At 45.5% G+C, this 16054-nt stretch overlaps 1 protein-coding gene across 3 annotated transcripts in view; it reads left to right on the top strand.

The window, feature by feature from the left end:
• The window catches only part of RNF123 (ring finger protein 123), a 1600675-nt gene that overhangs the window by 110745 nt on the left and 1473876 nt on the right, over positions 1 to 16054 (top strand). For all 3 annotated transcript variants that reach the window (XM_078661207.1, XM_078661208.1, XM_078661206.1), the window contains exon 5: positions 10065 to 10162. In XM_078661207.1, the coding sequence (XP_078517333.1) occupies positions 10065 to 10162 (98 nt within the window). The remainder of the gene's footprint in view (positions 1 to 10064; positions 10163 to 16054) is intronic.

Raw genomic sequence — 16054 nt, 5'->3', positions numbered from 1 at the left:
CCGTTCCCAATACCTTGGGTGCAAGTAACTCCAACAGAAGATGCCAGTATGACCGGGGCCAGCTTTGCAGTGCGGGGGCTTCTTAGAGCGCGTCCTGGCAGTCGCGCTAATAGTATCCAGCAAACTTTCTCCACAGGTAAGAAAGAGAAGCCACACAGGGGAAACACAGGAGGTTCCTTTAATGCCAAAAACCAAACTTTCCAGGCGAATGCATTTCGGCTGTAGTGTAGCCTTTTATTTATATATATATATATATATATATATAATCTTAAACAAACTGCCCAAGCTATTTGAAAGATCACTCGACAGTGCTCGTTACCCTCAGGGCATCTTTTAGCCTCGTGCAGCTTGCTTCTCCTGTACCAATTAGTGTTCTCATGCCGACGCGTTTCGAGGCTTGAACGCCTCTTCTTCATGGGCTTGAATGAAAACAGGCACTCAGGATTCACTTCTTTAGCAATGTTCTTTTATTAACGACACACCCTCAGTGGGCTTGGTTTGATGCAGTCTTTCTTGTCGGGGCATTATGGGAATTGTTGTCCCTTGAAGTGAATGTTATTACCTTCGTAGGTTGAGTGTCCCGTTTTCATAAAATAAAAGCATTTTTAAATCCTTAGTAGGTTTGGACATATATATTATATACGCACACACACCTAGGTATCTGAATGTAGTCGAATACCATTTGAGCGCAGTCATGTTGATAGTTATGTCTGTTACAGCCACGCCACGTCTTTGAGGAATGAATAAGCGCCTGATTTAGCCCAGTTTACCTTTAGGCCTGACACTGCCTCGAAGCCACAGAACAGTGCAGATATGGCCGGCGGCACAGCGTGCAAGTCTCTTATGTACAGTAGCAGGTCGTCTGCATATAAAGACACTGTGTGGAGTCAATCATTCTAGGGGATGCCCCAACCGGCACCGCTCTCTCGGAGGAGAGCCGCTAAGGGCTCGAAAGCAAGAGAAAAGAGCAGCGGGGACAAGGGGCACCCCTTTCTGTTTCCTTGCCGAACCCTGATTGTATCAGAGATGAGCCTACCCATGCGAGCCCGCACTGTGGGATGCTGATACAGTAATTGTACCAGTTGTAAATAACCGTCTCCCAGCTCGTACTTGCGTAGGACCGCCGCAAGATAGAGCCACTCCGGCGAATAGAAGGCCTTCTCTAGGTCCAACACTGAACAACCAGATAGTGGCCAATTCTCCGTTGCGTACTTCTGGATTCTAAATAATCTCCGAATATTAAGAGAGGTACTCCGGGCTGGAACAAATTCGTTTTGATCAGTATGCACCAGGATCGGCACAAATGGGGCTAGACGTTTAGCTAGGGTAGAGGCTAGTATTTTATAGTCTGTGTTCAACAAAGCCAGTGGACGGTAGGAGCCCAGGAGTTCAGGGTTTTTGCCCGGTTTTAAGAGGTAGATCAGCGTTGCCTCATTTTGCGTGGGTGTGAGTGCTGAGTCATCGAGAGCTGCTGTGTACACCCGCAACAGTTCTGGTATCAATATGTCCGAATAGGCTTTGTAAAATTCAGCCGGTAATCCGTCTGGACCTGGAGATTTACCATTTGAGAGGGAGAAAATACTATCTCTTATTTCCTCCGGCAGCAGAGGAGCGCCTAGTTAATCTTGTTGGTGTTGTGTCAACTGTGGCTGCATCAGGTTGGAAAGAAATTCTCGTATTACTGCATCTGTAGCTAGCAAGCAAGACCTGTACATCATAAAAGTCCACATTTGTAAAGCGCACAATCACCCGTAAGGGTCTCTAGGCGCTGGGGGGCCGTCGGGAAGATTAAGCGAGCTATTGCCCAGAGTCACATGGTGCTGGGCTGACCTGCCGCCGTAGCCGGGGATCGAACCGTGGTCCCCAGATTCCAGCGTCAGTCGCCCTGGCCGCGGCGCCACACCTCATGGAATAATGTTCCACAAAAGCATGGTGTATGTCCCTCTGAGTATGCACCATAATGCCTTGTGTATTCTGTATGGATGTTACGGGCGCAGTGACTGCATCTTGCCTTATCAGCCACGACAGCAGTTTGCCAGGTTTGTCCCCCATGTAACAATCTGAAGTGCTCTTCTCTGTTTTGCTCTAAGGGTCTGGTATTACCCCCGAACGCGTCTTCCTCCCTCTGGAGAAAAGGATTTTCAAGACGTGTGAGGTCAGCTTCTGTCGCCTCATACCCGCTTGTGCACGGAGGCAGTCGCCCCTGATCACTACCTTAAATGCATCCCATTCTACCCGAGGCGTCGTGGCCGTGTCAGCATTTTCTTCAAAGTATTGGGTGATGCTAGTTGCTAGCAGGCCACAAAAAGGGCGCGTGTAGGAGCGTATCTGGTTGTAAGCTCCAGGTCGGGATTGGCGGGCGGGGTCGCTCCCACAACACCTCTAATACATGTGGGTTATGGTCCGAGTGCATCCTGCTTAAGTAATAAACCACAGTTATAAGGGGGAGCAGCACCTCTGAAAGCATGTAACGGTCTAGCCGCACATGCAAGTTGTGAGCACTGGCGTAGTAGGAATATACCCTGTCCCGGGGGTTGGCGATGTCTCCAGTCGTCTTTTAGGCGCCATTGTGTTGCCCAGTTAGTTAACTCTTTCGTGGCATTATGTGTACGTGTACCCGGAAGGGGTGGAAAGGAGCGATCTAGTGATACTTCAAGTACGCTATTGTAGTCTCCCCCTAAGAACATAGGACATCATGCCATGGCGCCAGGATTCGTGAGATGTTGTCAAAAAATTCAGCCTGCTTTGTGTTGGGGGCATATAGTGATGCAAGTATTTATTTGATTTGCCTGCCATCCAGTGTGCCCTTAACTATGACATATCTGCCCTCCGTGTCCACCAGCGTCTGTGCAATTTTAAGTGGGACCACTGGCCGCTCCCAGATTAGCGTGCCTCTTTCAAAAAACGACTATCCAGTGGCATATAATTGGCCACGCCAGCGGCGGTGCAAGCGCTGAATTTCTGTTTTGGCCAAATGAGTCTCTTGCTGTAGTGCTAATTGTATATGGTGCTGTTTGAGGTATGAATATATCTGGTACCTTCGCGATGGTGAATGCATGCCCCTCACATTCCATGTACCGATTTTAAATGAAGACATCATCTGTATGAAATACTAAGTGGTCACGTGTTTGCAACGTCCCAACAAACAAATATGGTGCATAAGACCTGGCAGTGAATGGCTTTTCTAGCATATTGACTCATGGCATATTATGTTGCATGAAACAACACATTGTAAATGATATCGCGCAATTTAACCAGAACAAAAACATAATAATTATCAATTCCAATATCCTCAGTCAATCCACGGGGACAGCACGCTACAGGCAGGTTCGGGCAATCCAGCAGGGGTTCCCGCCACGCCGCTCATCAATGGGCAGTCTCACAGGGGCAGAGTGGGCAGCCGCAGCCTTACCTCGACGGTGGGAGCAGTCCAGGCATAATCCACTTCCGCCGCCGCTACAGTCCATGAGCAATCCAAAAGTCTCATACATCGGAGGGCGAGACAGCGGGGGCTCTAATTCTACCACGTGGCCCACGGACGATTGCACAGTTGGGTCTCGGCAGGAGAAACCAGCACAGTCCGCCACCACCAGCTCATTTCCTCTACGCCATCTCGTGCGACCCTGTGGGCGGAGCTAAGCCCCGGGCTCTCGAAGCCAGGGTTGGCCGCACTGGAGTCGTGCGCCGGAAGGGCCGCTCATGCGGGTCCTCGCAGCGGGGTTCAAGCAAGGCGAAAACGGCAGTGGCGCTTCAGGATGGCATCTTGGTTAAGCTGCACTCGGCGAGAGTCTCCGTGGGTGGTTACATTCGGAGAGCAGGGCCTGTTTAGGGGAGCCTCCGGAGGAGCTCTACCCAGACAAGTCTGCCTCCATTGTAGTCGTAGCCATGCCCCAAAAAAACGGACTTTCATATGTAATACTTTAGGATAAGTTAAACTATGGACTGCACCTGCCGCACCTTAGGCTAGTGAAAAGGGGATTGTTCCTGTGACTCCTGGCTTGAGGAATAGTCTCTCCCAAGCCCCAGACCAAAGAAGTGACTCCAAAGGTCCAGCGGCTCACCTACTGGAACCAGCAATGCCAGCGCTATCAAAGCTGGAGTAGCCCAACTCAGCAAGTCCGTAATCACTGTTGACCACCACTGGGTGCCCCTAGAGACCGATCCTGTACATCCAAAACTGACACCCAAGTCTGCCGGACCCCGGAGTGTTGTCGGTCACCCAAGAGGTACACTAGCCTCCACCTAAGGGTACAGCTGGAGCCGTAGTGTGCCGAGACCAGTAGCCCAACAGCAGTTGAACTTCTACTTTCTCAAAGAGGACTTGGAGGAACCCCTACCTCTATGGCTAAAGTCTCCCCACCTCGTGCATGGACCAAGGAGTAACCTCAAAGACACCCCCGTCGACCGCACTGCTCCCAGAGCATCCTTGAGCATCCTCCTTCTCCCGCATCCCCAGCATCATGACCACTCCATTGAAGTCTATGGCTGTTGGGCTGGAAAGTTCAGAATTGGACTTGAGAACGCCTTGGCGGCTAGGTAACTGTCTAAATATTCCTTAGTGCATCCCACCTTCTTCCAGCTGGATTTGGCCTCCCTAGTCAGGCTGGAGTAGCTGAACACAGCTCTTTGAAACTTTTCGAAAGTTTCCAAACTTTACAGTTACAAATGTTTGTTTGCGGTTGAACTGATATGTTTCATTTAAAAATCTATATCACCAGAACGCTTTGTGGGTTTTGCTCTTCTTAGTCTTTAAAAATGAATAAAAATATACTCTATTTTAATTGGTGTCTGATTTTTTTCATGGTGTGAGTTTATTTCAGTAATCGGTGCTTTTAAATGATTTACACTAGTTCCTTTGTTTAAGCCTTGCTACTGAAAGCCACCACTTCCTAGGGTTGAGCTAAAGGTTTTATAGATGGACTGGACCAAATACAGTTTTTGCGAATGTATTACACGGCAAGTTTGCAGAACTTTACTAATCCTGCGACTAGCCATAATCCTCACTAAGAAAAGAGACTTCACAAATAAGTCAACAACAACCAACACTGTGCAAAATAAGTAATAAACAAAGTGTGGCTTTAGCACAAAGATCTATATACTCAAAAACAATATGACTCAGTTCAGTAAACTTTATTTCGATGAATAAAAACCATCATAAAAATTCATTGTACAAAATCATCAATTACATTTCTGAACCATAGAATATTAAAAACAGAGTTAATACAGTTTAAAAACATATAAAAATGATGTGCATCCTAGGTCATCCTCTCGTGTTTCTTAAGTTAACAGCAACTTTTAGAAAGCTAATAATAGAACATAAGGTACGCATGTCAGAAGCTCTTTGCAAAAAGAGTAACACCGATTTAGCATGGCGGAATTTTAACTCTTTTAAAATATCTACAAGAAATCTATGGCGAGGGGTTCGATAAAAAGAACATAAAAGTACAAAATGAAGGGTGTCCTGCGGAGACCTATTGTCGCAGCCGCAGGCACCCTTCTGCTCAATTGTTAAAGTAAAACCAGGCGGATAAGCTAAGATATTAGGTAACAAATTGAGCCTAAAACGACACATTAAAAATCTGTCTTGCTGATTATACATTAAGAATAAATATGGCTCCATACCCTCCCCGTTACTTACTGAGCGATGAGCAACTACAGATGTTTTTAGAGAGTCAGAATATTGTCTGCCCAGTTCATATTTAGCTAATAATAGCTTTCGGGTCCGATATTTACAAGAGGTATTAATCAAGGTCGGATCCATGAACAATATCTGATGGTCTATACTCCCTAATGTGTCTTTAACATATTTTAGCCATGGGATTTGGAGGCACTTATCTTTCTGTAGGCAGTCTTTGACTATTTGCCTGCTTAGCTCCGCTTCCGGATTTACCCAGATACGCAGCCAAGTCAGGATAGGTCTCCCCTTTATCTGGTCGGTGATATAAGTGATCCCAAGCTCAGTATGTACAATTGCTGCTGGGATACTCTGTGGTGTCTTCAGAATCCTACGTAAGAACTTGTCTTCCTCTACTTGTAAGTGTCTACATCCCTGAAACCCCAGACCTCTGCCTCATACGTGGCCTTGGCGGTGCTTACCGCTCTATACAAAGTCATTACTTGCTCTGGTGACCAGCGGCCCAACCTACGGGCAAAGTTTAATATAGCACCGTTTGCTGAAACCAATTTCCTACACCTTTCCTCAAGCAAGGAGTCATACCTAATCTCCCCATCAAATAAGAGACCCAAATATGAAAAGGTGGTAACAGTTTCTAGAACATGGGCCCCTATTTTGAATACAAATTTCTTATGGGATTTTTTCCCTGCCACCATTACAAAGGATTTGCTCAGGTTCACGGAAAGATCTAAGTTTTCCATGAACTTCACAAATCCATCCACAAGGTGTTGCAGACTCAGTGCTGTTCGTGCAAGCAGGACCGCGTCATCCGCGTACAACAGTACTGGTATATGGCGCAATGCTACTGTGGGGCAGTCAGTCTCCAGAGCAATCAGTGTACTTTCTAGGTCATTTATGTACAGAGAGAATAAGAAGGGAGCCAGGATACACCCCTGCCTCACTCCGCTAGTGCACGGGAAGGGATCGGTACTCACCCCCCCCGCGCTATAGAGAACCTTAGCAGTGGTGTTCCAATGTAATTCTTTTAAAATGTTTTTAAGTCCAGGGTCGATTCCCAAATTAGACATCAAGGCCCAGAGTTTGTTTCTGTTTACATTATCAAAGGCCTCGGCCAGATCCATAAACTCCATGTACACCGTTCCGTTGCTGGCTTTTGTATATTTAGCAACTAATAGGTAGAGGTTAAGACATTGACAATATGACTCTCTTGCCAAAGATAGCTACACTCATGAGCACCTACTCTGCAGAGACAGAGCAAAAAGCAACGATATCCCACTAGAAAGAAAAAACAAAACCAATTACTCATAAGTACACATCGAGCACTAATGCAAAAATATTTTGACACACAAAAAACATAAGCCAAACATACTGCTATTATTACAGCATTTGCAAAAAACACATTAATGGAGGGAAATTGAACTCATTTGGAGTAGATAGTACAAAAAAAATCTTACCAAACACATGCAACTACACAAACTGCACAACCACCAGAAACGAAACCGCATCCTGGAACAGTCTAAAGAGCATAAAATGGAGAAATAAAACATTGCAATTTACAAGAAATAAAACAATTAAAATTATAACACACTATGTCACTATCCAAATGGTCAATCTGGCAGACAGGCCTTCAAATAGGCCTGAGAAAAATGGGGATCAGGTGGGGTTTTCTGCCGGGCAAATCTGTCCCCCAGGTGGGGCAGAAAGCATCAGACCGAAATGTGCCCCCCTTGCAAAAAGAAATAGATCCCTGGTGCCTAGTAGGGTTTCTCCCTCCCCTCTCGCCCCTAGGGCTGAAAGGCCAAAAAAGAGTCAAAAAGAAAATACATAAACCTAATTTAACCCCCTAGGAAGCGATCCTTGGCTAAGGGGTCGCTTCCATTACATATAACAGAATATCCCTGGTGTCTAGTGGGATTTTCTGCTATCCCTACCCCTGGGGCAAAAAGGCCAAAAAAGGGGGGGGGGGAGCGGAAAAAAACATCCTCAAATTATGACCCCCTTTGGAAGTGAACCTTGCCCAAGGGGTCGCTTCCACACAGTAAAAAACACAATCCCTGGTGCCTAGTGGGTCGGGGGCAGAAAGGCCCAAAAAACAGGCCAATCTGCTCGCAGGGGCAGAAAAACATGCTCAAAACAGGACCCTCTTTGGAAGAGACCCTTGCCCAAGAGGTCGCCTCCACTTAAAAATAAATTCCAACCCTGGTGCCTAGTGGGGCTTTCTGTCCTGGGGGCAGAGAGGCCAAAAAAACTGGCAGATCTGGGCAGAAAAAACATTCCCAAATTTGGAGCCTCTTTGGAAGCGACCAAGGGGTCGCTTCCATTATATTAATAAATCCCTCCTTAATCCCTGGTGGCTAGTGGGGGTTTCTGCCCGCCCTGGGGGCAGAAAGGCCAAAAAACGGGACGATTTGCCAGAGCAGAAAAAACATGGCAGAAATGGGAGCCCCTTTGGAAGCGACCCTTTAAAAATAGAAACCATCCCTGGTGCCTAGTGGGGTTTTCAGCTTCCCCTGGGGGCAGAAAGGCCAAAAAAACAGGCTGTCTGCCAGGGGAGTGGGGTGGGGGGGCAGAAAAAACATCCAAAACATTTGCTCCTCTTTGGAAGCGATCCTTGCCCAAGGGGTAGCTTCCATTTAAACAAAATGAATCCCTGATGCCTAGTGGGGGCATTTCTGCTGCACGGTCGCGCCGCTGTGCGCGATCGCGAAGCAGAAATGCCCTACAATGAGACAGGGGAGAGGAAACACTATTTTCTCTCCCCCCCGACGCCTTGATGCATGGAGGAATTTCCATCAGGAACAAGGAAACCTACTTTGTTCGTCAGACGCCTGGGAGCAAATGACTTCCATCGCGTCTGGGACTTCCTGATGACATTAGTACACGCTTTGTGTGCTGACATCATGGGATTCCCATGGGGGGCTCGGGTGGCAGCTCCACTGCCATCCCTGTTTGTGGGGGCTAGATGGGCTGCCCACGCCATGGGTGCCATGATGGAGCGGTTCCGTCATGAGCACACGCCCACCGTGGCTCGTGGCGGAACCGCTCCGTCATCAGCATATAAAGGGTTAAGGAGAAGGCAGATAGACTGGGGTCCTGACTAGCAGGATCCCAGTCCTACTAGTCGGAAACAGTGTAACATCTAGCAAAAAGTGGGGGTAACCATAAGAAGCAGATCCTACTTACCTACAGTTTTGTATAGCTCAAACTAGACCCGAGACACCGGGTATCAGAGCTCTTTACATGAGCACAAGTTTTGTTACAGATGGACACATTAATTTTTGTTATTCACGAGGACATTAAGTGATTTGCCCAGAATTACAGGATGTTGAGCGTCATTGTCGAGACTCCAGTGCCCCAGCTTCGAGATTGACCACTAACTATAAGGCTACATCCTCTCCCCAGAGGATTTGTTCCTTTCTTTGGTCCTCCAGTTTAGGACCAAAGTCTTTTTTTGGACACCAAAGGTATTTGGTTTCATCACCAAAGCATAAAGCACAGAATTGCACCTGTTTAAGTTTATATACATATAGTTTCAACCAAGGAACAACACTTCCATCAGAGTTCGAAGGTGTGCAGATAGGTTACAGGGATGTGTAGGGTTAAGGGATAGTAAGTGTTTTTTAGGGTTCATGGATGGGTAATCTTAAGCGCTTTTTAGTGTTTAAGGATGGTTAGAGTGGGGGGGTAGTATGATGTTTTTAATAAAGCGGGTAGGAGGGTTTTACTATATCTATCGATCTGGATAGACACTCTGGTAGTATCTGTGCACGCTAGAAATGCATTTAACATAACATAACATTTTGGTCTGTGGACTTCATCCATTGGTTGGTTAAATTGTCATTCACATTTTTCTTCTACCACATATTGTGTGGGCTAGTAGGTCAGGCCATTTTACCCTTTAACCCCCATCAATTTGAGTGAGTGCCCAAGCCTGTTCGCATTGTTCCCAGACCTGGCAAATCGTTTATTTCTCTCCAGTGACATATTTAGTTCAAATTCTGTTTTAATTTATTTATTTTTCATATTAAATACCGACTATTTGTTACCTGCTCTTCGGGGGCCCAGTTAGATGGTGAATTATTTTCTGTCTCCCTTTTAAGGTGCTTAAGTGAAATTGTAACGGTGCCAGCAATTTGACTATATTGTTAGGTGGTTATTTATTCAGGTATCCTTCACAAATATTAACATAAAGGTGCATGACACAACTAAAGTGCCTGCTATTTAATAAACATCACTAGTAAAATGTTGTTTTAATGTAAAAAAATCTGTTGCAAGTAAATGGCGACCACATTTAAGTGGGCGCTTTTTTCTTTTCGTTTTCTGATATATGCGTACAATAAAAAAAACAAAATTGCACCAGCTTCCGAAGGCCAGACATTTTGGCGTTGCCAATGCTTAGTATAAATGTATTTTTGTTTTTTTATTCCAGATGAAGAGGGAGAAGGAAGGCTAGGACCAACTACTGTTGTCTTGGACCACACAAGTGGATTTGAGGGTCTGCTGCTTGTGGATGATGACTTGCTAGGGGTAAGTGTGAGGCTGTGATTTATTTATGAGCTCTTAGATTGCCTCATATCCAGTCTAAGTAGCACACCATTCCTCATTTTACTTTCATTGTATTCTGGTTTTTATAGCATTTTGGTTACAAAGGAGATTAAAACAAACTACCAGTAATAGAGCGCAAGTTGATCTAAGACTTAATGAGCCATTATTTCCTGACCTGGAACACCTTGAAGTCTGTACTGTTTGGGATAATATGTTGTGTCACGTCGTCCTATTTATGGTTATCGAAATTGGTTACTTCAGTAGAAAACACGCTCGTTGTGTATACTTGTTCTAAGCGACAAGTTGCAGTGTAGGATTGATTAGGCTTTCAGGATTTACTAAGAAAAATATATTTTACAGCAGGTTTGGCTTTGATTTATGCTGGGATGTTCTTTGAAAGTGATATTGAGTTTGTCTGTTTTACCTGAAATTTTAAAAATGTGCCACCTAACTTCTCCTCACCCCAATTACTTTGCTTATATATACACACCAAAAACACATTGCTTATCATGTCAGCCATGTAATAGAATGAGTGGGAACACAATCTATAAATACACCCATTGATATGTGTCGTTCTTCCACACTTCTAGCATTATTAGTAGTGTGGTATCAAATGACAGGAGTGACTTGGCACATATATGATAAGCAATGTAATAATAATAAAAGTGGAAAGGCAGTCATATTTTCTTTGCAGTGTAACAATAACATTTCTATTGCCCTTTTCTTTTATGCTCTCAGGTTAACATGTATTTCCCAGTAGATGTGATCTTTGTTAGTTAAATATCCACATAGAACTAGAGCTTGCTAGTATTTTTAATGTACTAGATTGAAAATGCTATTGTATTTATAGGTCTTCTTTCATAATCAGCCTTTTCACTGTATGGGCCCATATGTATCAGTCACTCTTCCCAAAACAGAAGACGTGCACTCCAGTGCAGTGAGTTCACAAACAGTCAATGAAATTGCAAAGAAATATATTCCAGTAGGACACCAAACAAAACAACCCAACGTGTTTTGGTGTTTTGCACACCTTAGTCACGCAGCCCCCAGCCCATGTCCAATCATGGCCCTAGGGACCGACACCTCCCCGGGGCATGCAGAGTGTAAATATTATGGGGGGGGGGGGGAGGCCATGCGGCGCCCCTCTGAAGGCTTCTTAAAGCCTCAGGGACCACCACCTCCCAGGAGCCAAATTAAAAAATTGGAGGGGTGGGCCATGCTTACCCCCTTCCATTGCCCTTAATGGACCCGGGGACCACCTGCGCCACGTGTCCGAATGAAATTTAAAGGGGGGGGACTGCGTAGCCACTCTTTGGGCCACTTACGGCCCCGGGGACCACCACCTCTCGGGGCTTGGTTACATTTTAACAAGATGGGGGGGCACGCAGCCCCCCTCTCGGACCTGGGGAGCCCCACCTCCCTTGGGATGGCCCTAAATAAAGAAAGAAGGGGTGCCGCTCACCCCCCTACCCCATTAATGGCCCTGTGAACCTCCACCGGATCCTAGCCCCGGGACATAGCTGTTTGCTGTCACTTGGTGGGAACTTTGACAGCTCCCACCCAGCAAGAGCAAACAGTCCGCTCCCAACGATCGAGAGCAAAAAACTGCTCCCATCCGCTGGGAGCTGACTTTTCAACTGTTTTCAGAAAACAGATGAAAAGATTGCGCCCACATGTAGGAAGCAGCATTTTTGGCTGCTCCCTATGTGTGGGAGCAGTGGCGTCTCCCGCTGGTAGCTGGGAGCCGGCTAGGACTGCGGGGTCGTGGAGGCTCCCCCACGGTCCCCAAAGCTGCAGACAGGGAGCCCTTGGTGGGCTCCAGGTCACCCAGGTTCTAGTTGGTGGGCCCAGTGTATGGCGTCCCCGGGGCCAGAATTGTCTCTGCTTGTATAATTGATAAAGGAGAGTCCATGGTTCTCCCTTCTAATTTCCCCGAGTATGCCAATGCCCAAAATCATCTGCAAGCTCTATTCGTTTGGCCCGCTTTGTTTTCCTTAGTAGTATGCCAAGGACTTCTGCCTTTTCCCACATTGAGGGACAGTTTACTAAAAGGCCCCCGGAACGCATTTCCTGCCAATTTGGGTGATGTGTTCTTGATTCAGAGGAATACGAAGACACCTTCACCAAACAAGCAAGCACTAGCTTCAAATAGTTAAGAGGAAGTACCTCTGTTTGGTGGCGATTCATCTCTTTGTAGTCTTCATCTTCTCTTGATGAAGAATCATGTTGTCACAGATTTGTGGATGAAGACGCTGCAGGAACAATGACATTGCCAACAATACATGCACACAAGGTCACTGGAGACATTACCTTGAGGCCCTTTACCCAGCTGTAGTGTAGAATATGCAGTAGACATTTACCCAACAAGGTAGCTCTTACTAATCAATCAGTAGAAAGTACTCCGAAACTGTAGAGTCTTCTTGGAAAAAATTAGGTTCCATTCTGGCCCTGATGCTCATTTCACAAACATTAAAGCACTTACAAATATAAGCGTAGCAGGTGACCAAGTTGAAGGTCTACTTCAATAAAGCACAAACAATCCTAACTTCTTGGGCTAAAACAAATGCAAAGCAGGTGTGTTTTCTCTCGTATTCCACGTTGAAAAAAGATATGAAAATCCTTAATGCATCATTAATCTATTGGATTGCAATCTGATCTGCAATGACTGTGACAAGTAATTTTCTCTTTTGTCGTCTCCTGGTCAGAGCAGAGTCCATGGTTCTCCCTTTTAAGTACCCTAAGTATGTAAATGCCCAAAATCCATTGCAGCACTCACATACCCACATGCACTCACACGCCCAGACTGGCACTCCCACACACCCGGACAAGCACTCACCCACCCACCCACCCACTCACAGACCCATAGTACAACTCGCACCAATTCACAGACGGATAAAGCACACTCACAGACCCACACACTCACTCACAGACCCTTACAGGCATTCACAGACCCACTCACACACCTACACCATCACTCACATATCTACACAGGCACTCACACACCCACACAGGCACTCACACACCCACTTTTTTTTTAACCCCTTCGACGCTCATGACGAGCTGGGCTCGTCATGGCGTAGCCTCCTCGCACGCTCATGACGAGCCCAGCTCGTCACGTAAAGTGCGCTTTTTAAAAACCCAGCGTACGGGCGGAATTCCGCCCGCACGCATGCGGTTAAAGCAAAGAAATTCACTGAAAAAACTAAAGGTTACAGGGGCATTATAGTTGGAAAATAGAATTTAAAAAAACCTTAAAAATTCCCTGAAAAAATCAAAGGTTACAGTGATGATCTAGTTAGGAAATAGAATTAGCAAAACCTTAGAAATTCAATGCAAAACCAAAGGTTACAAGAACGTTATAGTTAGGCTCAGAATTAACTCGTTCAAAAACGTATAAATTCAGCAGTTCTAGTTACCTAAGCTAACTATAACTTTCTCCCCCGCAGTTCACTGTTTATGATCTCACAAATTCTGTCACGTCATGACATGGTCAGTGACAACATTGATGACATCATCTACTGAACAGGACTTTGTGTCAAGGATTGGGGTCCTCTGTATGCACTTTGTATTATATCTGACACTGGATTCGGTGCTGGTCTATTATTCTGAGATGTTTGGTACCAAACATCCTATATTTCAGTGAAGCCATCATAGAGCTTGGGCACTCACAATGACGAGTGTCCAGTCCATGTACTTACTTTGGCTTCTCTGATCAATTATAATATCCAGAAATTGATGAGGATATTGCAGGGTAATATCGGCCCATGCAGATATGCCCTCACAGGAGATATAGTGCACCCTGCCTTAGGGCTAAGGCCTGCTAGAGGGGTGTCTTACCTATATCTCATGCACTGTCTATGAGAATGGCACACTGGGATGTGTGCCATGTCTACACTTTAGTTTTGTTTGCACCAAGACACGCAGGCTGCAGTGGCAGTGGGCATGTGCCTGGTGAGGGGTACCTTAGAGTGGCACACTTAGCGCTGCAGGCCTTAGTGACCCTCGTTAACCACAAGGCCCTTAGTACCAGGGGTGCCTTTTTTTAGGGACTTGTATGTGAGCTAAAGGGGTGCCAATTTTGGAAAAGGTACAGTTTAGTGAAAGGGATCTGGCACAGGACCCGGTTGTCGGGGACTCTGTGCACTTCCATTCGGAATGATCTAATGTTCCAGGCAAAAAGTGGGAGCTAACTATGTCCAAAAGAGGCACTTTTCTATAACACCTTACATGGCCGCCTGCCTGGCCACGCCCACGGGACTGTTTTCTTTAACTTTCATTTCGTTCTAGTTGTCACCCCCTTGCCCATTTGAGTAGCAATGAACTATGATCAGGAACTTTGCAGTCTAGGTTTTGCGTCCTTTGGAAGTCCATTGCCGGTCTCAGATGTGTTAATTTGAGTTAAATTCATGAAAATATGCATTGTGGTAATGAGGAAAATGAGTGCCTCTTTGTTCTTCCATGTTGTGATTTTTGAATGTCGATTACATTTAATCTGTGCATTGCCCTCAATAATGCCATGGAAGAGCAATTAAAGGTCGCTTGGTTGAGCTGGAGCGGTCTGGTTGTCTGCTGAGCTAACCATTGAAATCCCCCATCCACAGGATTTTGGGGTGTATATGGTGTTAGGTGTTTTTCAATGTTTGCAAAGAAGTGGATGAGCACTAATCTTGTTTCTAAGATCTTCACATGTGGCAGGTAACATTTGAAGTGTGCCTATATAGCAGATCGTCTTACAACATGTGTTATTTCCCTTAGGAGTAACATCTCCAAGTAGGCACACCTTCTTATAATATCATACCAATTCAATAAATGTCATTGAGAACTTTTCAATATGCTGTATTGTATTCTTTGATGTTTTTCATACTAATATTTTCATAGTATATCGTGTTTTTATATTGTTCCACATTTTTCCGCCCAATGCATTTCGGGCAAGAGCCCTTCTTCAGGTTACTTTACTTCTGTAGCCAGCGATACGATAATATCTGAGGAGTGTGTTGCCTTCACTATGGTGAAGTACACAGATGTAAAATAACGGGATACCGCTTTTAACCGCTGACACTGAATGTAGTAATCGGGTAAGGAACACTCCGAATGTGGTCTACGAACGTCGGCAGCTTTTTCCAGCAAAATGCCGGTTTGCTGGAAAAAACTGCCGACATTCGTAGACCACAAATGCATGCAGGAACCACTGCCGGCCCTTAAAATATGAATCGAAAACGTTTCATTTTTTAAAAAAAATGGCATCCTATTTTCCTTTAAGGAAAACAGGCTGCATTTAAAAAACAAAAAAAGGTGCTTTCTTTAAAAGGAGTCCCAGTCATGGTGGTCTGCTGAGCCCAGCAGGCCACGATCCCTGGGAGGGCCTGTCATTCCCTTTGGGAATCGCAAACCGTGTTAAACACACTATTTGTGCATGGCAAATAGTGCCTTGCAAATTGCGAGTCGCAAATGTGACACAATTTGCGAGGCGCTATTTGGCAGGTTGTACATCTGGCCCTAGATCTGTTCCAATTCACTCATAGCCCTGAATTATACTCAAACCTGTTAAGGGTACAGGTGGATTTCTTGATGTATACATACATATCATGCAGAAACAACAGCATGTCCCCTGCATACAAGGAAATATAATATGTAGTGTTAGATCTTAAAATGCCTTCAAATAGATCTCCCTGCCTCATTCTGCAGGCCAATGGCTCTATCGCTATCGCAAAGAGGAGAGGCGACAGAGGGCAGTCCTGCCTCGCACCCTTCCCCACTGTATAATAATTTGAGATGATGGGGCTAGTTCAGACACTTGGAGTAGGTTTAGAATATTGTAGTTGTGTTCATTCCTTAAATCCTCCTCCCGAGTGATAACCCCATTATCCAGTATTT

This window comes from Lissotriton helveticus, chromosome 9 (genome assembly GCF_964261635.1).
Source record: "Lissotriton helveticus chromosome 9, aLisHel1.1, whole genome shotgun sequence".
Classification (NCBI taxonomy): Eukaryota; Metazoa; Chordata; class Amphibia; order Caudata; family Salamandridae; genus Lissotriton; species Lissotriton helveticus.
Note: the sequence above shows the minus strand (reverse complement) of the source record. Positions and strands in the feature narration are given on the sequence as shown.